Source organism: Xiphophorus hellerii, chromosome 7, assembly GCF_003331165.1.
Source record: "Xiphophorus hellerii strain 12219 chromosome 7, Xiphophorus_hellerii-4.1, whole genome shotgun sequence".
NCBI classification, from domain to species: Eukaryota; Metazoa; Chordata; class Actinopteri; order Cyprinodontiformes; family Poeciliidae; genus Xiphophorus; species Xiphophorus hellerii.
In genome coordinates this window covers 1,452,155-1,475,940 of record NC_045678.1, presented here as the reverse complement: position 1 = coordinate 1,475,940, position 23,786 = coordinate 1,452,155, and the positions used below count along the sequence as shown (strand labels likewise).

The window sequence follows — 23,786 nt, the reverse complement described above, 5'->3', positions numbered from 1 at the left end:
AAGCTTGTAGCTCCTTCAGCGTAGCCATGGTAACCTGGTGTCCTGTCTCTCCAGTCAGTCAGGTTGTGAGGACGACCTGATCTTATCAAATTTACACATGGACCAGATTCCTTCCATTTCTTGATGATGATTCAACTGAACTCTAGAGGATTTCAGGTTCTTAACGTCCTCTGGAGACTTTTTTGTCTCCATTTCCTGACTAGTACTTTTTTAATAACCTTTTCTATGATTGCTTGTACTTTAGTCTTTATACTGTAATGGTAGCCAGGAGTACTTATGAAACAGTGAGTGGACCTTCCAGAACCATATGTCTTTGTAACATTTTCTATATTACGCACTATGAACTGCCTTGTTGCTGAAAATGTGCTATATAAATAAGATTACCTTACTTTACCTTACCTACCTTAATTTTTATTTTATTCAATATTACAATCACTGTAGACACATTCACTGCACTGCTGGACTTCTGTTGAAGGTAAACATTTATCTAATCACTTATTTCATGCTACATAATTTTATTTAATTGTCATAATTTTTCTAGAAACTTGTTTTCACTTGGACATTAATGGATTTGTTAAAAGAGCTAATTTTGTTTGTCATGATCTGTAAGAACAATAAAGGGTAAAAATCCAAGGAAGTGAACACTTTTTATAGGTGTTTTAAAGAGAGAAATATAGACATGGTTAGTGTTAAAAAATATTGTTACAGTGTTATTTAAATGTAGGCAGACATTTAAATACTTAAATACTGTCTACTTTTAAGACTATGCTTATCCCTTGTGTTGTCTTGCAGGTCAAAAGTGACGCAATACCATTTTTAGCTGCAGAACAAATACCTTAAACTAACTTTTTCCAACTTAAAATTTCATGACTTTTTCTAAATTAACCCCATCATTAGAAAAAGTGATACTTTATTTTTGTTTATGTTTCCATGTGGGCTGTACACCACTAGTGTACAAAGACTGTCTTATGGGTCTTTTTTGACCCTTGAATTATAAAATCATTTAAATACCAGAAAACAGGTCAAAGGTCACACACAAACTCTCTCTAATACATACACACCTATACACCCACTAAAAAGTGCATTCTAAACTAAAAAGTATACTCTCAAAAGTGTATTTGGGTTGTAATTCATGTTATAGACTTATTTACATTAATCTCAATTCCTTTGCTTTAGTTATGACAACTTACATTCCTGTGTTCAATTAACTTAAAGTTAATTAAATCTTTAACTTAAAGGAGCTTTTACTTTGACTTTTCTTGAAACAATTAAGCTCAAGGCCACATTTGTGTCCTACGTCATGACGCAGGCCTCACCAGGGACAGATCCTGTATCAACCAAGGTGCTGTGGTGGTGCAGGGGACCTTAGTCCTTGATGTGGCCGTCGCTGATTCAATTCCCACCATGATAACCTTAGTTGCATGTTTTCCCTCTCCTTCATTACCCACTTTCCTTTCTGATTTCTCTCAAATAAAGGCTGACTGAGTTAATGAAATAAAAACTTTTGAAAGAGAGATCCTTTATTAGTTTACTTCTTTATCTGAAGTAAATTAATGATTTGAGTAAGACTGACTTAAATTTGTCATTTTAAACAGACTTAATGAATTCAGTTAAATAAAAACGACATATATTGAGTTGGATAAACTTTTAAATAAATTATCTTTTCTGTAAAGTGCCTGGAGACAATATTGGTGGGGAACTGGTACTAAATAAATTAACTCAACTGAAGTGAATTTATATCAAAACTCTTTGTGGGCTGTTTTGTAAATGTCAATAGAAAAGAAAAGTTCCACTAGATGATAGAACATGTAAAGTCTGATAGATCGTATAGATGTGTTTTTCTAAATTCTAAAAAAATTAATAAAACGGGAACAATCTTTATTTTTTAGGTTTTTGAGTTTAAAAAATTTCTTCAGACCTGCCTTTCACTGTAACTGTTAAAACTTAAGTAATTTCTACATAGAGATGTTACTTTTAAATCCAGTGTAACAAACCCATATGTAAGTTTTGACTCAAACTTTATGGTAAATGCTAGTTTACCATAAGAAACATATAAGATTTCTTAAATCTAATCTGTTAGTTTTATGAGTATCTCCATCAGTGATCTGGTTTATCCTGGGCATGTCGCATTTTGTCATTTAGGGACAAAAAGATCTTAAATACAAACTTCTCTTTTACCTATACAACAGTGTTAACACACACACAGCATGAATCTACATAAAATGACAAACATTTCTCAGGAGATATGAGAAACTGAACTACCTTTCTATGATTTTATCTATTAACCAAATGAGCCATTTCCCTCAACTCTCAGCCAATTGACAGTAAAGCTTCACCTGTGCTATTAAATCATAACTTATCACGCTTACTTGTGTGTTACGGGGTTCAGCTTCAATCATCCATCACACAATGTGACCCTGCATTGCAAAGAGGCCAGCCAGCAGAGAGAGGCCCATTAAGCTGCATGTCACAATACATAACCAGGTGTCACCCGCTGCAGTGCCCACCTCCTGCAGATATTACAGCTCCATTAAGCAAAGCTTTGTGTAGGGATGCACACGTCATGGAAGAGTCAGAGGCTCCAAATAATTTTCTATCTCTCTTTGAGTTGCTTTTTAAGGTCTATATTAGAAGCAAAGTAGAGACTCAAATCTAGAGCTACCGCAGTAACTCTGATTAACCAGCAGCATTTGCATCACAAAGCTCCCAGCCCCCAACCCCTGCCTTTGCAAACATATGTTCTTCTGTTTGCTTCCAAACAAAATTCAAACCCCGGACAGATCTGCAAATAAGAAAAGGCAACAATCAATAGTTCCTGTAGGGCAGGTCGACCTCTTGCTCAAATTGGCTCATATTGACACAGCTTATTCTCATCAAGAAGGCAAATGCATCTTCCTGTTTCACTGATGCATGATGCCTCACAGGCAGCATCAACAATCAGCACAACCACAGCACCAACAAGGTGAGAATACACTGCACAAGAGAGGCTCTTACTCTGGAAAGCCAATGACAAACAAAACATTGCATTCTTCTTCATTTCACCTGGACCAGAATCTTAGCTGCTTGAAAATGGCAATACATTCAAAACATGGGCATGTTCAGAGACTTGCAGAAGAAATATATTATTTCAGAAATATGTACTAGAGGCACTGCTGGATGGTGAGACAAACGTCACCCTCCTGCTGCGTGACCCCATTTTCTGCAGAGATGCTGTAACTACAAGCAGCTTTCTAAACACGCTTACTTCATTCACCCCAGACAACAGACAACGCACCAACAAAACAAACTTTTACAATTCAGTCAATTCAATTAGTAAAAAAAAAAAATACCTAAATTTTCTTTAAGATTCTTTAAGTTTATAGGTCAAGAGATACTTTAAAATATTCAATTTCACCAAATTTTTAAAATGAACTCACTTCACCAAATTAATTAAATTGTAACTAATTATTAAGATGATGTACTAAAATTATTTATTTTAAACTTTTAGGAGAGATTATAACTACACTGAATTACACAATTCTGGACATATCTGCTTCCAAGAGAAATTGTAGACTGACTTCAGTTTGTTTGATTTGTTTGTTTGTTTGTTTGACAACATGAAGCAGGTTAGAACAGAACACCATCTAAAGCAAAAAGCAAAAAGAGTAAGGAAGAATAGAAAAAGTCCAAGATAAAGGTATGTCTCTTGGTAATTTAAGGTTTATCAAAATGATTTGTAGAGCTGCTAAATAAAAACGTAGGTTGATAGTGACCTTGAACATATAACGGGATGTAGACATTCCAAAAAGATCAACTTTTGTCACAGAATATTCACAATGTTCAACAGCCAAACATTTAGGCTATGGTCTTTGTGTGAAATTGAGTTTTAACTTTAAATGAATTGATTCTCGTGGTTAGCCCTAAATATTTCTGAGGTTTTTTTGGCTTCAAGACAGGGTGTGTGATAACAATAATTGAAACTTCTCAATGTTTGACATTGTCTAGCAAAAATGTTTTTACATCAGGCCACATGTCTACTGCATTAATAAATGAATGAACTACTCTAAGCTGTAGTTGGCAGTATGCTGTTTGCTGCTGAGCATAATCATTTATGTGGCTAAAACAGAGACATACCTTATAAGCTACATAACTTGTACCTTAGAACAGTGGTCCCCAACCTTTTTAGTTGCGCGGACCGGTCAGCCCTTCGCAATTTTGCTGCGGACCGGGGGGGGGGGGGGGGGCGCGTCGTAAGCATCGAGTCGGGGCCGGGTGGTGGGGGCTAACCCCCTCGTTTTTCGAGGGGGTTAAGTTCCAAAAAGAACCCGCGATAGGCGAAATCCGCGAAGTAGGAACCTTTATTTTTTTACAATTATTATACAATGAAATACTCCATAATACATTGAAACCAAAGAACAAAACTTTTTACAGGCCCAAACATTTGTTTAACAAATAAAAAGTAATGTATAAACAATTTTTTTTTTTTTTTTACAAATAACTACTGCTCCTCCTTGGGCTGCCACCTTATCGTGGTGGAGGGCTTTGAGTGTCCCAATGATCCTAGGAGCTATGCTGTCTGGGGCTTCATGCCCCTGGTAGGGTCACCCAAGGCAGACAGGTCCTAGGTGAGGGACCAGACAAAGCGCAGCCCGAAGACCCCAATGATGAAGGAAAACCTTGGACTTGGTGATCCCTCGCCCAGACGCGGGTCACCGGGGCCCCACTCTGGAGTTAGGCCTGGAGGGGGGGCACGATGGCAAGCGCCTGGTGGCCGGGCTTTTACCCATGGAGCCCGGCCGGGCTCAGCCCGAAGAGGAAACATGGGCCTCCCCTCCCATGGGCCCACCACCCGTGGGAGGGGCCAAAGGGGTCGGGTGCACTGTGTGATGGGTGGCGGCCAAGTGAGGGGACCCTGGCGGTCCGATCCTCGGTTGCAGAAGCTGGCTCTTGGGACGTGGAATGTCACCTCTCTGGTGGGGAAGGAGCCGGAGCTAGTACGTGAGGTCGAGAGGTTCCGGCTAGAAATAGTCTGTCTCACCTCAACGCATGGCTCTGGTTCTGGAACCAGTCTCCTTGAGAGGGGCTGGACATACTTCCACTCTGGAGTTGCCCAAGGTGAGAGACGTCGGGCAGGAGTGGGCATACTTGTTGCTCCCCATCTCGGCGCCTGTACGTTGGGGTTTACCCCGGTGAACGAGAGGGTAGCCTCCCTCCGCCTACAGGTGGGGGGAAGGGTTCTGACTGTCGTTTGTGCTCACGGGCCGAATGACAGTTCAGATTACCCACCCTTTTTGGAGTCCTTAGAGGGGGTACTTTTTGGAGTCCTTAGAGGGGGTACTAGAGAGTGCTCCTCCTGGGGACTCCCTTGTTCTGCTGGGGGACTTCAACGCTCACGTGGGCAATGACAGTGAGACCTGGAGGGGCGTGGTTGGGAGGAACGGCCCGCCCGATCTGAACTCGAGCGGTGTTCTGTTGCTGGACTTCTGTGCTCGTCATGGATTGTCCATAACGAACACCATGTTCAAGCATAAGGGTGTCCATATGTGCACTTGGCACCAGGACACCCTAGGCCGCAGTTCGATGATCGACTTTGTCATCGTTTCATTGGATCTGCGACCGTATGTCTTGGACACTCGGGTGAAGAGAGGTGCGGAGCTGTCCACTGACCACTACCTGGTGGTGAGTTGGCTCCGGTGGTGGGGGAGAAGGCCGGTCAGACCTGGCAGGCCCAAATGTGTTGTGAGGGTCTGCTGGGAACGTCTGGCGGAATCCCCTGTGAGACGGAGCTTTAACTCCCATCTCCGGCAAAACTTTGAACACGTCCCGGGGGAGGTGGGGGACATGGAGTCTGAGTGGACCATGTTCCGTGCCTCCATTGTCGAGGCGGCCCATCGGAGCTGTGGCCGCAAGGTTGTCGGTGCCTGTCGCGGTGGCAACCCTCGAACCCGTTGGTGGACACCTTCGGTGAGGGATGCCGTCAGACTGAAGAAGGAGTCCTATCGGGCCTTTTTGGCCTGTGGGACTCCGGAAGCAGCTGATGGGTACCGGCAGGCGAAGCGGCATGCAGCTCGGGTGGTTGCTGAGGCAAAAACTCGGGCGTGGGAGGAGTTTGGAGAGGCCATGGAGAAAGACTTCCGTACGGTTTCGAGGCGATTCTGGTCCACCATCCGGCGTCTCAGGGGGGGAAGCGGTGCAGCACCAACACTGTTTATAGTGGGGATGGTGTGCTGCTGACCTCTACTCGGGACGTTGTGGGCCGGTGGGCAGAGTACTTCGAAGACCTCCTCAATCCCACCAACATGCCTTCCATTGAGGAAGCGGAGCCTGGGGACTCTGGGTTGGGCTCTCCAATCTCTGGGGACGAGGTCGCCGAGGTGGTTAAAAAGCTCCTCGGTGGCAAGGCCCCGGCGGTGGATGAGATCCGCCCGGAGTTCCTTAAGGCTCTGGATGTTGTAGGGTTGTGTTGGTTGACGTGACTCTGCAATATCGCATGGACATCGGGGGCAGTTCCCCTGGATTGGCAGACTGGGGTGATGGTCCCCCTGTTCAAAAAGGGGGACCGGAGGGTGTGCTCCAATTATAGAGGGGTCACACTCTTAAGCCTCCCTGGCAAGGTCTATTCGGGGGTCCTGGAGAGGAGGGTCCGTCGGATAGTCGAACCTCGGATTCAGGAAGAGCAGTGTGGTTTTCATGCTGGTCGTGGAACACTGGACCAGCTCTACACCCTCGGCAGGTTCCTGGAGGGTGCATGGGAGTTCGCCCAACCAGTCTACATGTGTTTTGTGGACTTGGAGAAGGCGTTCGACCGTGTCCCTCGGGGAGCCCTTTGGGGGGTTCTCCGGGAGTATGGGGTACCGGGCCCTTTGATACGGGCTGTCAGGTCCCTGTATGACCGGTGTCAGAGTCTGGTCCGCATTGCCAGCAGTAAGTCGGGCTCGTTTCCGGTGAGAGTTGGACTCCGCCAGGGCTGCCCTTTCATCACTTTCATGGACAGAATTTCTAGGCGCAGCCAAGGTGTTGAGGGGATCCGATTTGGTGGCCTTAGGATCTCATCTCTGCTTTTTGCAGACGATGTGGTCCTTCTGGCTTCATCAGGTCGTGATCTGCAGCTCTCGCTGGAGCGGTTCGCAGCCGAGTGTGAAGCGGCCGGGATGGGGATCAGTGCCTCCAAATCCAAGTCTTGAGCCGGAAAAGGGTAGAGTGCCTTCTCCGGGTCAGGGGGGGTGTCCTGCCCCAAGTGGAGGAGTTCAAGTATCTCGGGATCTTGTTCACGAATGGGGGAAGAAGGGAGAGGGAGGTCGACAGGCGGATTGGCGCAGGGTCTGCCGTTAAGCGGGCGCTGTACCGGTCCGTCGTGGTGAAGAGAGAGCTGAGCCAAAAAGCGAAGCTCTCGATTTACCGGTCGATCTACGTTCCCACCCTCATCTATGGTCATGAGCTTTGGGTCATGACCGAAAGAACGAGATCGCGGATACAAGCGGCCGAAATGGGTTTTCTCCGTAGGGTGGCTGGGCTCTCCCTTAGAGATAGGGTGAGAAGCTCAGTCATCCGGGAGGGACTCAGAGTAGAGCCGCTGCTCCTTCACATCGAGAGGAGCCAGTTGAGGTGGCTCGGGCATCTGGTTAGGATCCCTCCTGGACGCCTCCCTGGTGAGGTGTTCTGGGCACGTCCCACCGGGAGGAGGCCCCAGGGAAGACCCAGGACACGCTGGAGGGACTATGTCTCTCGGCTGGCCTGGGAACACCTCGGGATTCCCCCGGAAGAGCTGGAAGAAGTGGCCGGGGAGAGGGAAGTCTGGGCCTCCCTTCTGAAGCTGCTACCCCCGCAACCCGACTCCGGATAAGCGGAAGAAGATGGATGGATGGATGGATGGATAACTACTGTACTGTAAAATAATAATTTTAAAATGAACTGAAGGCGGATTCCCGTGCCCGAATTGCGGAGATCAGCGCCGCCCCACCGCAACCTGAGTCATTGGATTAGAACGGGAGAAAATAAAAAATGATTATGAAAAAAAACAAAACAAAGTACAGTAGGACAAATAGTGACTCTCATGTATTTCACTGCTCTTCTGGCTGAACCGCTGCAGCCTGACTCCGCTCTGTAGCGGGTTTTTTTTTTCTTCTAAAGCCCGCGGTGCAGGTGTGTTTTTTTCGAGAGAAGAACATAGTTATCGGTAGCTGTTGTCGCTCGTTTTTCTTCTGGGTAAAAAGATTCTTATAAACCGACATGCCACCATCGATTATGTTAAATTTGGCAAGCTGTTTTACGTACGTGTACATATTAAACCGCAACGTCATTGACACACAGGTAGAGAAGAAGTGGAGAGACTGTTTAGCCAATCAGAATGCAGAACACAATGCACGATGCAAATCCGCGAAGCAGCGAGACCGTGAAAGGTGAACCGCGAAATGGCGACGGTTCACAGTACTCTGATGTTGTTTTGTTACTCATTCTGCTGCAAGTTGGCTCAATTTTGACGCGCACAACGTAACCGGTAAAATCCGGTTTAGGATTTTCAAAATAAAAGATCCGGAAGTAGTTCATTATTTCTTGCGCAGCCCGGTACCAATTGGTCCGGCCGGCCCGGTGGTTGGGGACCACTGCCTTAGAAGTTATTTGAAACTTCTCATGTTAAAATTATTTGAAGGCACAGAATCAGCCCAGTGCCGGTTCACATTCTCAGGTAAGAAAGACTCACCTAGTATAAATGTAATTGTAAGCTATTGAAATTACACCTAAGAGAAATGAATTTAATTAAAGTATGTCATGAATATGTATTACATCTTAAATCCAGAGCATAAAAGTTTTTTTGTTACATTTCCTACCACTAGATGATACATGCATATAGAACAGAATGTAAACAGCACTATCAGAGATGCAGTGAATTCATACCAGGCCTGGACTGATCTAATCGTCTGACTGTTGATTGCAGCAATTCACTTTATTAGCTGAAATAGAGGGCCTCAAAGGCAAATTTTGCTTAGGGCCCCGCGAAGGTTTGGGCTGGACCTGGGTAGGGGCCCTAACCCTATACTTCATGTAGTTGCCTTTCAGCTGAGGCCAGCAGAAGAGATGACACACTCAACATCAGAAATACAGAAGATCTGCAGCATTTTGCTTCAAACACTAAGCTTCCTGTTCTCTAATAGTCTGTTCCGTCCCTTCTTGCAGGTTAAATGATGACCTTAGTTATCAACTGAGAACTCCTTCATACCCCCAAATTCACTGATGAATTTGTTATTATTAATTACTGTATTTTTTAAAATTAATTCAGATATTTTATAATTAATTATTAAAATTAATTAATACATTTTTAGAGTGTACCACTTGCCCAACTATGCAGCTAGCTGTGATCAGGGAATGTATCACCATAAGAAAACTATTCCTGGAAACGTGTGAAAACAACAAGCAACACAAGAAGGGGACACCAATACAAGAAGCAATTATCCCTGTTAGCAGTGGGCTTTTTTCTTGTTGTCATGATGAAAGCCAGTTACTTCTAAGCAAACACAGCTTATTGTAGCTCCTGCATAAGGACAAAGAGCAATGAGCTTAAAATGACTGATTTGAATGTAAATGACTTTGCTGAAGGTTTAAGAGAAGACTGGAATCAGGACAGACATGCTCTACAGCTAAACTCCACAACCAGAGGTGAACTTCAGATGTTCTTGGCAGACGCCTACATCTGCAATCCCACAGGGTTTTTTTGAACAGCTGCTGTTGTTGTCATTATCTTTTGAATTTGCATGAGAGGTGCCATTTTGTCAAGAAATTATTAGAACATGTTTCAGATTCTGCTTCTCATCAAAAGGGTGATTGTTTGTATCCAGACACTCAGAAAAGTTAGGAACAAAGGTTCACTTGACTTTATCCACAGTGGATATTCCACCACCAAAGAGAAGCATTAAAAATTCAGGCTATGTCTGAAAGTGTTCATGCAGCTGTAAAATAGGCTGTTTCAAATCTCTCTTTGATGTTCGATGCAATAATGAACTTGTTTATTTCCATACACATGGCACACAGGGACGGCAGAAACTGGGACTTCATGAATGTTTTATGATTTAAGAGAAAATGTTTAGATGTTTGGGAGCAAAGGTGCCGACGCTGTTCCAGATGAATGAGTACAAAAAGACTGCAGCTAGCTTCTCAATATATTATTGAAATGTAGCGAGAGGAGAGAACAAGCGTGTGGGAGGGCCTCTGAAAAGACAACAAGTCCCAGCAGTGGTGAACTACAGACTGTCTGAAAACTCAAAAAGCACAATAGCTGGAAAAAAAAGACATGGTTTTCACTCCGAAGTGATGTCGATGCTGACTTTAGCTCTGCATGTGGCACTCTTCTATCTCTGAATGAAATTCTTGGGTTCACCATTGCAAAGTAAGAAATGAGAGTCAGTAATGTAAAAGCAGAAAAAGAAACACATCGTTTGTCATGTTATTGGCAGATGAAAATGCTGCTTTTTTCTTTATGTTGTATATCAGCATAAAATGATATAATTGTGGAAGAGACTTACACTGGGTCTTCTGTTGGACCTGATCTGTTACATTGTTTCTTTGCCTTTTAGTTAGCTCCTTCTCTGGTTTAGGCTAAACCCTGGCAGGATCGTTTTCTTTGAGACATATTCATAAGTTAAGTATTTTATGTAAATAATTTTCTTATGTAACTGAAAGTTGCAAGGAAAACATGAAAGGCCTTAGAATTCAACTGCTCTCAGTTTACAACCACAGATAGGAGAGAAGGCCATAAACAGCACCCAAGCAGCTACTCCATAAAAGCTCTACCATCAGTGGTGTTTGTGTGCAGGAGTGTGCGGGGGTGCGTGTGTGTAGGGGTGGGCGTGCAGGTGTGTGTGTGTGAAGGGGGTCAGGAGGCAGTAGTTAAAACCAGTCCTTGAGAGCTGCTATCCTGCAACTTTTAAATGCTCCAGTGCCATGACAAAGCAATTCCCCTTACATATTTATTCTTCTTTTACTTTTGATTATTAAACACAATTTAATATCAGACAAAACTAACCTAAGCTTTTTTCAGAAGTACAGTACTGTACTGTATAAAGTAAGTACTGTATAAAATACAGTTTTTAAATTGCAATTTTAGTCACATGGACAAGAAAGCTATCCAAACCAATCAACACCATGAGAAAACGTAATTGCCCTAAACAGAAGAGCTGCTGTTCACACTTTTCCAATTTGAAACTTCATTTACTACTCACCTTAGATTATCTTTGTCCAACATTAGCATTATGTTTATAAACTGAAAGTGTGCTCTAGTTGCAAATTTCTTTTGCGCTGAAATTGAGTAGCTGGCTTTAGCCTTCAGTTAAGCTTCATCCAGAAGGCTAACTATTACTGAAGTCAGTTAAGAACAATGTTTTTTCTTTGCATTTTATGTATCTAAGCACAAGTACATCACTAACAGAGGTTGGACAAAATTTTGTTTAGATATTGTTTGGTACAGAGTTTCTGCAGCTATTAATACATTTTAATGTAATTACAGGTCGACTGGATTAGTTGGAAAGCCCAGATGTTCAGAATTGATGTTTTCACTGCTGTTGGCTCTTTTTGCCCATTTGAAACTTGGCATTTTTAACTGCTGAATTCAGTCAATAACAATGCATTGACCAAACAGGCAGTAAGAATAGATAAAGCTCTTTCCCCCTATTCTTGGTTTTAACAAATTATACATCCAATATAAAGTTCAAGTCTTGTCAAACCAAGTGATAATAGAACTTAGAATATTTTGTAAGTTCTGTTTCTAAAGTGATGTGGAACTTGAACAGAGAATGAAAATAGATGGGATCAACATGTTTCTGTACTGAAATGTGGTAAATAAATTTCTGTGAGAAGTCTGTATGTCCTCTGAATTTGCATGGGCGTTCTCCAGCTCCACTAAAGCACAAGCAGAACTTGCTCAATCAATTTCAGCACCTACACACACCCCCTGGATGTTGATGATTCTACATAATGTAACAGGGCTCCTTCCGTGCAATATTACATCCTGTCTGCTGAAACAACTGCTGAGGAAGAGTCTCCAGAGACTTGGCAAAGAGTTGAAATGGCAACCAAACTTCTATGTTTCCATATTAATTTAGCTGAATTGTTTGTGTAGCAAATTATTCTGGTGTCCCAACTTCACAACTAGTCTTTACAGACGATGTTTAAATATTTGAATTGGCTAAAGTGTGTTTTCCGTCAGAAAAATACACATATATCTCCCACACATAATTTATAATAATTATGTAATTTAAAAAATTTATTAATTGTAAAATAATGAATTATTTTACAATTGTATTATTTTATGTAATTATAAAATAATCACATATTGTAGATATGCAAAGATTTAAAGGTAAACAAATTGCTTTTGTGAGGAATTAACTCACCCTTTGTATTGAAGAGACGTGACTTCCTGCAGTTGTAAACTACTTCCTGTTGGCACTGTTCTGCTCCAGTCACAATGGCGCGAAGTTGGTCGGCTGATGCGTTGTAGCTGAACTTCATGATGTGAGGCTTCTGGGGAGAGGAGTTCTGAACTTTTATTGGAGCTGAGTTGTTGTGGGACAACACCGTCCATACTTTCTTTTCTGTAGGAAACATAGGAATCTTTCAACCTGAAGTAAACACACCCTTCTCAAAGTTGAAACCAAACATTTAAATGTAATGTAACAATGTATTTCTCATTGTTAGACCAGTCATTCTTAACCCTTAGGCCCCAGTCCACATTTCGCACTACCACCTATGCATCCACAAGAAACTCCCAGGACTTTACCAGGGATGGGTGAGTGGTGAGTCGGTGTGTTCTGACTATCTGTGCTAACCTTCAATCCGTCCTACCTTATGGTAATGAGCATGCGTACATCGATCCAGTGTCACATACTGCTTATTCAGCAGATCTCTTATCCATACATCCTACCTGTTGAAGTTTATTTTGTAACTGGCTTTCCTTAAGCTCTCTACAGATCGTCAGAACAGTGGCTCCTCACTGAAAGTCGTTCTTCATCGTAAGAGGAAGCGCTACCAACAGTAGCATGCAAGCGGTAGAGACAGAGAGTGGAAGAGAGAGAGAGAGCTGTCTCCCCACTTTCCTTTTTGCTGCTTAGCTCTCACTCTTCCAGTGGCTCTACTGAGCGGCTTTGCTCATGGCAGACTTTATCAAATGTAGAACAGTCAAAATGTGTCTACCAGACTGTACAAGTCACTGTGCACCTGAAATGGTAGGGTATACAATAACTATACTTATTGATATATTAATATTACCCTGTAGACATACACAGCTTCAATCACACATAATAAAGTTTTCTTAGCATGGTTTAAAAAGAAAGTATTTTGAAATTAAAATATTTTAAAGAGAAAAAATAGCCCACAAAGCAGCATTTTTTTCTGATTCACATGGTTGACACCAAGCAATAACTTTCTTGTTTACAGAATACAGTAGCGACATTGCAGATGGCAAACTGAAGCCATTTACAAATATGTTCACAAGCTGCCTGCCATGTAAACTTGAAACATGAAGTAAAAGCCTGTCAGAAAATAAATTAAATCAAGCTTACCGACGAAGTAAAACAGACGAAACATAAACTTCCACAGGTATGGATAAGAAATCTGCTGAGTAAGCAGTAGGTGACGTAGCAACAATGTGCGCATGCACATTACCACAAGGTAGGATGGTTTGATGGGTAGCACAGATAGTCAGAAGACACTCTGTCACTTTGGCCTGGAAAAATTGGGCCCCGAGGTCAAAAAGGTTAAGAATCCCTGCGTTCGACCAAACATTTCCTGGTTTAGATCAGCTGTGATTACTAAAATTCTTTCTACTCTCTTCATAGTCAAAAGTGGTCATACTTTATTTTAATTCATTTTTAGAATATGTTTGATTTGGTTCAACTGTTTTATATATCTTCCCACAAGCTGGAATTTGGGCCCATTCCTCCTGACAGAACTGGTGGAACACTCCACCTTACTCACACACATAGTTTTTAATTAAACTAAATTGAAAACACAGAATCTGTCTCCTTCTCTCTGAACACAATGACAACTAAATATTCCTGTGCTGTTGAAACTTCCATAAAATTATTTGAAAGATAAACATAGTTCCTTCAGTCATCTGCAGAGTGCACCAAAGGATGAATCAGACTAATAGCGGTCCAATTCCTGATTTCTTTTCTGATTTCCTTTGATTGTTTCTTGCTGTCACACAAGGCAGCAGAGTGATGGTGCCTTAGAACACATTTCCTTTTATGCCTGAAATTAACTCAGATGTTGTGAACTAACCTATCAGAAGCTTACAACACAATAACATCACCATCTGGACTTTCCCAAATTGTTTAAAAGGATTCTCCCACTCATTGTTCTGACATTTAGCACACAGGCATAATGTTAGAACAAGAAGATTTAAACCTGACTTAAGTTCAGAGAGTGAGGAGTACAAGGTTTTGTGTACGTTTGCACAGTTTATATAAACACCTCATTTTATTTGTTTTCAAGTGAAAAAACCTGAATAAACATCTACCAAACTGTTAGCAACATGCAGCTGTTTTCATTTTAACCTTTATCATTGTATCATTACGTTTCTTTGGTTCAGTGTGTTGTAATTGCTGCAAAGTTTAGAATTTGGTGTCTGTGGAGTGTTGTGGCTGAGCTGTTAGTGTTGATGGTGACATTTCACAAATCTGTTGCTTTACGTCACTGAAAATCAAATGAATACTCGTTTCCAGGCAACAATCAGACCACCTTCTTTGTCCTCAATCTGCAAACATCTAATCCCCTGAAAATAACCTTTAGAATAGAACCTGGACAGCAGACTTATTCCCTTTGACTCTCTGTGACTAAAGGGGTGTACATTTGGATGCAATAGAAAGTTTGTCTGATAAAAGCTGATAAGGATTGTGTCCTGTGCCCACAACTGATCACTTCATTATTTGGATTCAGTGTTTGCTCTGCTTTAGAGAAAATCCCTCTCCTCTCGCAATTATTCCCATCAGGTTGTATGGCTTATAGCTATTTACATGTATAATGGATTTCTTAATTGAGGTCAAGTTGAGGCATATCTGCTGTCGGCTGATTCTGACTCATAAGGAGAAGACTGAAAGCACCAAGTATATGATAACGCTCTTTCTGTGATGACATCATCAGTACATTAACCTTGTAAAGGACAAAGCAGCTGGGAAAGCTGTGACAGTCAAGTGATGAATAGTGTCACCAGAGTGTCAGAACTAGACACACTATTCTGTCCTATGTGTCCCACAGACCAGCGCTTCCCTGTCTGTCATCTGTCACAGCTCAGATGATGTCAGATGATGTTGGAAAAGTTTTCATATCCCTTAAAACATCTCATAATTTTTGACAGTAGTAGCATAAACTTGGTGCTATGTTGTGCCAACATAATGTAGTGAACAATTGTAAGGTGGAAGAAACAACACATGGTTTTCAAGAATTTCACAGATAAAATTCTGAAAATTATTTGTATTTTGTCTCCCTTTAATATTATCTCCTTCAATTACTCCCAGTGAAACAATCTGCCTTCACAACTAACCAGTTTAGTAACTGGATTTCATGTTTTAATCAGAAGAGACAGCATCATGATAATGAAGGAAGACAGCAGACAGCTCAGAGAGAGGGCTGGGGAGAATTTTAAAACAGGTTTAGGCTAAAACAAAATATTTCAATATGCCAATCTTACAGACCTCTTCTCAACAAAGAGTATGCCAAACCTATAAATCTATCAAGCCATGACCGTCCATCTATACTGACAGACTGATCAAGATCAGTAATAACAGAAGCTGCCAAGAGTTTCGCAGACCGTCTTCAAATCAGACAAAATTGGTGTCAAACGTTTGTGCTACGTTTGCACTTTGGCTTTGAAGATATTAATGAAAGGTTAAAGGTCAAAAGGTCAACCAGGCCCCCCACTTTTATGAGCAGGGGCTGGTTGACCTTTCATAACCTCTAGAAACATTTCTTTATATCTTTAAAATGATAGCGGCACAAACAAAAAATTTTGCTGCACAAACCGAGACAAACAGTGAGGGGGGGGGGGCAACTTCACTCAGGTATTTCTTGGTTATGGTTTGAAGAACCACAAATCAAATTGAAATAGCAACTATTAGCTGCAAACCCCACACACTACAGTTAGGGCATTCCTGTAAAACTATGTTTTTGATACAAAGATTTAAGACTCCAGGTTCACTTTTATCTTCCTTTATCATCAGTGACTTTGCCAGATATGATAATGTTCACTCTCCATTCATTCTGACTGAGACAGCCATTTGTAAAAGAGCAAAGGGCAAAAATGTCTGTCTGTAGATGTGCACCATCAGTTAAGGCCCAAATTATTCATAACCCTGAACATTTTTGATTATATTAATCTTATTCGTCTTTAAGGTTTTCAACATGTTTCTTCTTATTGGTATTTTTACTAACAGCCAGAGTCAAAGTGAGTCTGTGGAGGCAGTAAAGATTAGTCTACACTGATGGCAGCAGGAGCCTTTCATCCTCAAAGACTTGGAGCTCATCAATAAAGACAAAGTAACAAAATACCAGAGGACATCTGCAAACTCCTGCGCATCCATTATAAAAATGGTTTGATTGCTATTATATCAATAAAAAAAAAAATTCAACTAACCTCTGAGGAGAGTGTAAATACTTTTTACATGACTTTGCTTTGATAAATGCAGATAAAAACAACTATTTCTTTCTTCATTGGTATGGCTTTCACACTTTAAATCATTTAGAAAACTGTTAGATTTTATTTCCACTTGTTCTGCTTTGTGTTGGTCTTTCACATAAAATCACAACTAAATATCATGAACTCTGTTGGACATAACAAGACAAAATATGGAAAAAGGCACAGTATGCTATATATGCAGAGACCATGAACGGGATTACATAATTTGGTTGATGGAATCACAAAGTAAAATTTCAAACTTCTAAAAGTGCTAGAAATAAAAGTGGTTCCACAAGTTCAGAAAACTGAATGAAGTAAGGCAACAAAAGCAAGTATGGCTAAAAGGAGGTTTAAACAAGTTTTAGTCCCATTACCACAACTTAATTCATTTTTCAAATGACTTGACAATAATTCCACATAACTAAACAATAACATGTAATTTTTTCAACCTAAATAATCCAGGCTGATGCGTAGAGAGAATAGCCATGTGTAGTTTTGAACCAAGAAAGCAAAGACCAAAACCAGAGACCTAAACTGTCACTAAGATGTGGTGGTTATTTTTCCCTGAGCAGAAGTACTTTGTAATTTAATACTGTTCAGTTGGTTTATATGACATTGATTCATAACGCATCATTTTAAGATCAGTTCAGTCACATTTTCAATAGATCCTCGTCAAAATGTGCTTCAAGTTCAGTTCCTTATTCAAATTAGCTAAAAAAGTTTTCTCTCCAAAGAAACCCAGCTGATTGCAACGAGTCATGAATTTACAGCAATTCTTCATATTGATGAGGAATACTTTAGTTCACTTGTCACCAGGTTACTTTCACAGCTTGCATCATGAAAATGTATGAGACCTGTAATAATGCAGGCAGTTTGGATTGTCATCAGTATATTTATGTCATCATTAGTTGAAAATGTAATTTTGAACACAAATAATCATAGTGGAGAAGAAGTTCCCAGAACTGATTGATCCTTTTGTGCAGGTCAAATATTTCATCTTTAACGACTCCAGTTCCCAGCCTCTGCAGTCTTTACATCTGTAAGCTTCTGCAACTGTAACCTTTTTCTACATGGTTACACTTAGTGACACTTGACTGTACAAGATGCTCTTTTAGCAGAAGCAAGTTTACGTTACTGGATGCAGAGCAAGATAAGTTGTTTAATTAATCTTTAAGCCACGATGATCTGAAGAGTTTAGATGGCAGGAAAAGATAAAACCACAAATGACAAATGCAGGTTTCTACCAGGAGATGCTCTTATCTTTCCTGCCCTCTTTGAGTTTTTTATTTTTATTTTTATTTTTTTAACCTTTTCTCTGTGTGAACAATGCATACTTAACAAGAAAAGAGCTACCATGATCTCACCTGTCATGTTGCAGTATACCTGTGTGGGCCCCAGGGGACCACTCCCATCTGGATCGATGAAGTAGAAGCCTGAGGAGCTGCCGCTCAGCTTGTAGGCCTCGCAGGATGACTCGTGGATAGCTGGAAGAACAGTAGAACAAAAATAGTCATTTCTCCAAGAATCAGCCCACTCTCTCCTCAGTCTGAACTGTATGAGTCACAAACACACAAACTCTATCTGTATTTATACAATGCACTCAACTGATTGGGTTCTAAGCTCTCAAGAAGCTTTCTAGTCAATCTATAGGATCCAGTGTCAACTTCAGCTGAAAATGATTTCAAACTTCAGCAGTTAAAATGTTTGAACTGACAGGCAGGACAGGAATGTATTTTATATGAAGGGATCAGGTCACATTTATGGGCTGAATGAACAAAGCTGGCCAAACCATGGAACACAGACTGTTATCTACTGCTAGTTATCAAAACACATGATGAATAATTAGGAGACAGTATCATCCACAGCAATCAAGAGAGCAGCAACACATTATCTTTTAATGAAATCAGGATTGATTGGTGACTTTAAAAAGTATTCAGACCCCTTGGACATTTTTGAAGACAGAATTTCTTTGTACAGCTAGCAATATTCTTGGTTTTCTTTTAACTTGGGTTGGTGTTCAGTTAGATTGGTGTCTGATAAAAAAGAAATAATTTTTCCTTTTTATCATGTTTTTATGCTTATTGTATTGTGATGCATTGTGAATCTTGTGCTGTTTGCTCAATGACAATACAAGGCTTCTGAACCTTTGAACTTTTTGAACTTTGAAAATATCTAGATACATTAAAGTGGATGCAAACAAGAGCAAATGTTTAAGACAAACAAATAACTCTGAATTACAGAATGACAATAATTCAGAAGTAAGGACAAAAAGAGAAGACTAGTGGTCATTCAATACTCTAATGGAAGAGAATAAAAATGTGACTCTCCTCATGGACCTTTAATCTGGATGCTGGAAAATCAACTGTCCATACTGATGAATAAACTAGACAAGCTAAATAAAAACCCTTGTTGTAAAACACAAGTAGTGTGGCTCTGATCCTTTTAGTTTAGTCATAAAGGCTCCTCACAGTGAGACATGGGGCCAGTAAGTATGGCAGACCAGCTGAAAAATTAGGCCTCCAGTTGAGTTATTCATGTTTTTAGTTGACCCTGACAATGCCGCAGTGAACGGCTCACAGAAAAAATGGCTCTGTGTTTCACAGTAGAGTTAGGTACAACCTCTATCACGGTCATGGGAAAGAAAAATCGCTGGATCAGAATCATATTTCATACGGCTTCTCTATACTGGGATGTCTGCTCTGGGTATAAGACACTTCTGCTTTCCCAGCTAATCATGTTTTATGATTTTAGCAATGAGGAACAAAGTCAGAAGCTAATCTTTTCAAATTGTGCTGATGTTGAGAATAATTTATTTGTGGTTTCTTTATTTAACCCCTTGGCTTATTACAGACTTAAAACACACATGCATTTATTACTTATATGTTTTCATCTTAGCTAATTATGACACTTTTAGCACAAAAATATATATATATATATATGTATAAATAGTTAGGGAAAATAAAATGAAATAGATTACATTGTATTTTATTTTCAAAAGGTGTAGTTAATTTTTGTTTAAAATCGCACAATTTATGTATGATTTGCTATATCATGTCTTTAGACCTATCTGCTTTATGCATTTATTAAAAAATCTAAAAAAGATAATGTTACACCACTACCTGATTAGTGAACTGTAAAATTAGGTTGAATTTTCTGTATTTTCAGGAATGTGTCATTGCTCACAAACTGCTTTAAATGATCTGTACGTAGTGAAGGATACATCCAGTCCTAGCTGTTTTATTCATTCTGAAACATTCAACTGACCAGATTTGATTCCTCTAAAGCAGTTAAAATAATTTGTCCATAAATGTCCACAGTGCCAGAAAACATGTATGTTGTGTAAATTAAAAAGAGGAGAAACTCTGAATGCAGTTCAACTGTCTGCCTCCTAGCAAAGGGGAAACGCAACACTGGAGATAAAACTGCAACAAATACATTCCTGGTTAGCTGCATGGCTGCTTCACCTTTCAGTTGGATTAAAATACAGACTCAACAGACTAATAATAACAGGCTGATAATAAAGCATTCCTCTAAAACCAACTGGTGGTCTGTTTAAAGTACACTGGTTTCCAGGCTACAGCTTTGACTTTAAGATAGAAAAGCTGAATTTGATGAAAGGAACTATTGTTACTGCAGCAGATGCTCTTATCTGCCATGTTTCCTCCATAACTGTCTGTCTGCATACAAACAAGATATCAACATTCTGGGGCAGAGGATGGAGGTGCAGGGAGGGGGGATCCACACTCTCTCCAACAACACTCCACAGTATATATCAAGGGAATGTCAAAAATGACACCTGGAAGGAAAAACTCCTACAATCACAGCCAGTCTGAAGTGGGGCGCTATTTAAGGATGGAGCAGGAAAAAAAGTGCAGATAGGAATTGTGAGGTCATGTCAAGCTGAAACAGGACAACTTTCTGCTTCGCCTCTCAGCTACACAAAGCGAGGAAAGCTCCAGGTGAGACAGGCAGGTGGATGTGTGTACTGAATTGAATGTGAGAAGGCTTGGCAGACCTGGAGTGAGAGGGGGGTGAGATGGTGGCTTTGAGATGGTGCTGAAAACATGAAAGTGCTCACAGTTGTGACACGTGGCTCCGGAGTATCCAGTTCCCGAACAGTCGCAGGAGAAAGAGCTCCACGTCTGGGAGCAGCGGGCGCCATGTTCGCAGAGGTTGGGCAGGCACCTGGGAAAACAGGAGCAGCGCCACATCTTAATGCACCAAAACTAATTCCACACTTCACACTCACTTCACAGCTCTTTTACTTTCAGAGCACAAGAAAAAATACAATCCTAATGAGACCTTGTTTTTGCCTAATTAGTCCTGAAAATGAAGAGAAATCTTAATTAGCACGCCATAGAAACCAAAGAAGCTTCAATTATCACATTTAAAACTGCAGCCGCAGAAAGCTTGGCTTTATTGCTTGTAATTAATTGATTATCAGACTAGTTTGTAATTATATATATCTTTTGAGCTGACTAATTGAAAAATCTCCAGGTTCCTCCTAATTTGCTTTGATCTTTGTTTGCCCAGCTTTCATGCTTTGGGGGGATCAGCTCTAACTGATTACGATTAACCTGAAAGTGACTATGTCAGGTGTTTGTTTCAGACAACACAATGAAGCACAGGCCATTGAAGCACTCTGCCTGACAGGTAAGAAAAATCCATTTCATTCTCTTCTTTATTGTCTTCTTTGTTGCTACGAATATGAGCCTTGGAACATATCCAAAAGTTAATTTGCTGATGACTCATGTTTTGTGAGCTGAAATTAAAAATCCCAAACGAGTGAAGAGTGTCGGGTCCTGCAGCTTCCTTGAAATTTGAAAAAGCCGATTTCTCTGAGCACAAAAGCATCACTGTCACCTTCAAAGAATGCCTGTTAATGGGATTTTGCCGCAGAAAAATTTACACCGCACTCTTCTGATTAATAGTCCCTTCCTCAAGTCTCCTTGAGTTTCACATAATTGCCAGCCTTTCAAGCATGCATCTATAATTTCATACACTTTATCTCTCACCTATTAACTGCAGCACAGTGGGCCAGCCGCAACATGGATAGGGTTGCAACAATCGCTTTAATTACCATCAAGCTATTTTCTGTTGTTATGTCCGTGGCTGCCCTTACAGGACGTAAAATTACAGTAGGCAGCACACTTAAGCACACGCTAACTGTAAACTGAGGTGTAATTAGACTCAGAGAAGAGCAGATTAGCTCTGGTAAAAGTTAATTTTCCTCATGCACTCAGGGGTCATTAAGTAGGCCACAGAAGAGAAATGACAGCTAATATCAGGGATGTAATCACTCTCACATGTCATGTCCTCACAGCGGCACAGAAGGTTGCAAAGACATGAGGCAACAGGAAAAAAACAGCCTCTGCTATGCTGTCTTTAGCCTGCTGCTCTGCTCACACACACACAGGAATGTATTTGTGCTCTCATTTGTTTGAAAAACTATTAACATTTTTTAAGATTAATCCCTCGTCAGTCTGAAGGTCTTGTGTGCTGGGACCACCAGGCTGCATCTGTTATTAAAATGCAACCCGCTGCCATTTTGAGAATGTTGCTGAGCATGGCACAATCACTGAAGAGGCCTCCTGGTGCAGCTGTGATTAAAATGGATGCAACATTTCTGGTGCAGTGAATTTGGCCAAAGTGTAAAACCATTTGTTTTTTCTTGAATGTTTTTCAACATATTTTTTAAAGACTAGATTCAAAATTTAGTGTGATTTATGTCTCTAAACAAAAGTCAAGCAACGCAAAAAGCATCAGGACGTCAGAGTGAGCAACACACAAGCACATTCCAACATGAGAATATTTTACTTGTCTGCTTTGTGTGCAGAAGGTAGTCCTTTTCTTCACGTCATATTATTTAATCAATAGTGTCAAAATAGCAGATTATATCTTATATGTGTCTTCCATTTTGACTTGTAAGTCAAAAGAAACTCAACAGAAAGAACCCCAGAGGTCTGAATTCTGACCTGGTCAGTCAGCTCTTCTACAGGAACAGTTTAAAATCCAACATGACTGCTGCCACAGGAATGACTGCAGAATGAAACCCTTTATTTGAGCAACTCTTTAGACATTTCAATCAAATGTGTCACTAAATATGTTACTCTGCAATAACTTTATATGAGCATGTTCCTGTAGTGTGCAAACAGACTGCAGAGGAGTCACAGTAGTTAGTCTGCTGGCTGAGCTCAGTGAACGGTTCTCAGACTCAGGTGGATCATCAGATTCTGAAAGAATACATGCAACATTCTGTAGATTTTATTATAAACAACTGATGAAGCTCAGCTTTTCTACATTGTATCACACTTAATTTTAGAATAAGAGACATTGGAGAGGTAGAGAAACAACCTGATTTAATCTCTTTTAAAGCACAGCTTTCAAACACAAGGCATGTGGGCCAAATCCTGCCTGCCATAACTATGTATGTGGCCCTCTGGACACTGCAGGGCCACATTCATTCAACTTTAAGATAAGAGTTATGTGCTTAAACATTTATCAATTGAGTTTTCATTTGTATAGGAGCAATGGCAGACACCAATGTGAAAAGATGTTAAACATTGCTACATTTTAAGAAGTACTAATCAAATGCATATAAAATTATTATATTTTAACAGTTTGTGAACTGGTAGTTTTATCAGGAGATATTAGCATATTGCAGCCCAAATACCATGAGTTTTTATGTCCCTTGTATTGAAAGATCAAAGGGAGATATAAACTCACAGAAATTACTGTTGTGAAAACATTTGGCTGAACTAAAACAGGGGGAAAAAAATTACATTTCACCTTGTTAGTGTCAGAATCCTTTCACCCCTTCCTAATAATCTAATCCAATAGAGTATTAGGGATATAGTTAGATAAAAGAAAAAAATAATGTTGCCACAGAGGAGTAAATTAGTGTCAAGCAACTCTTCAAAAATTCCACACATTTGCAAGAAACAATGGGACATTTTCTAATGAATCTGACAAATTTGCAAAAGCAGGGACAACTGGCATGATTAAAAGCATATATTCCTGATGAAAAAATGTGATACTCATTGTGAAGTCAGAAATTTGTACAAAGAAACCAAACATGTTTGAGAAAAAATGCCAAACGATGGTGACTGATAGCGCTAAGACCCGCCTCCAGTCTCTGATTGGTTGT

General features: G+C 40.6%; 1 protein-coding gene across 2 annotated transcripts in view; it reads right to left on the bottom strand.

Moving 5' to 3' along the window:
- The window catches only part of LOC116722872 (contactin-associated protein-like 5), a 209,399-nt gene that overhangs the window by 62,238 nt on the left and 123,375 nt on the right, over positions 1 to 23,786 (bottom strand). For both annotated transcript variants that reach the window (XM_032567239.1, XM_032567238.1), the window contains 3 exons: positions 20,718 to 20,824; positions 18,004 to 18,123; positions 12,360 to 12,560 (listed from right to left, as the gene is read on the bottom strand). In XM_032567239.1, coding sequence (XP_032423130.1) covers positions 12,360 to 12,560; positions 18,004 to 18,123; positions 20,718 to 20,824 — 428 coding nt within the window. The remainder of the gene's footprint in view (positions 1 to 12,359; positions 12,561 to 18,003; positions 18,124 to 20,717; positions 20,825 to 23,786) is intronic.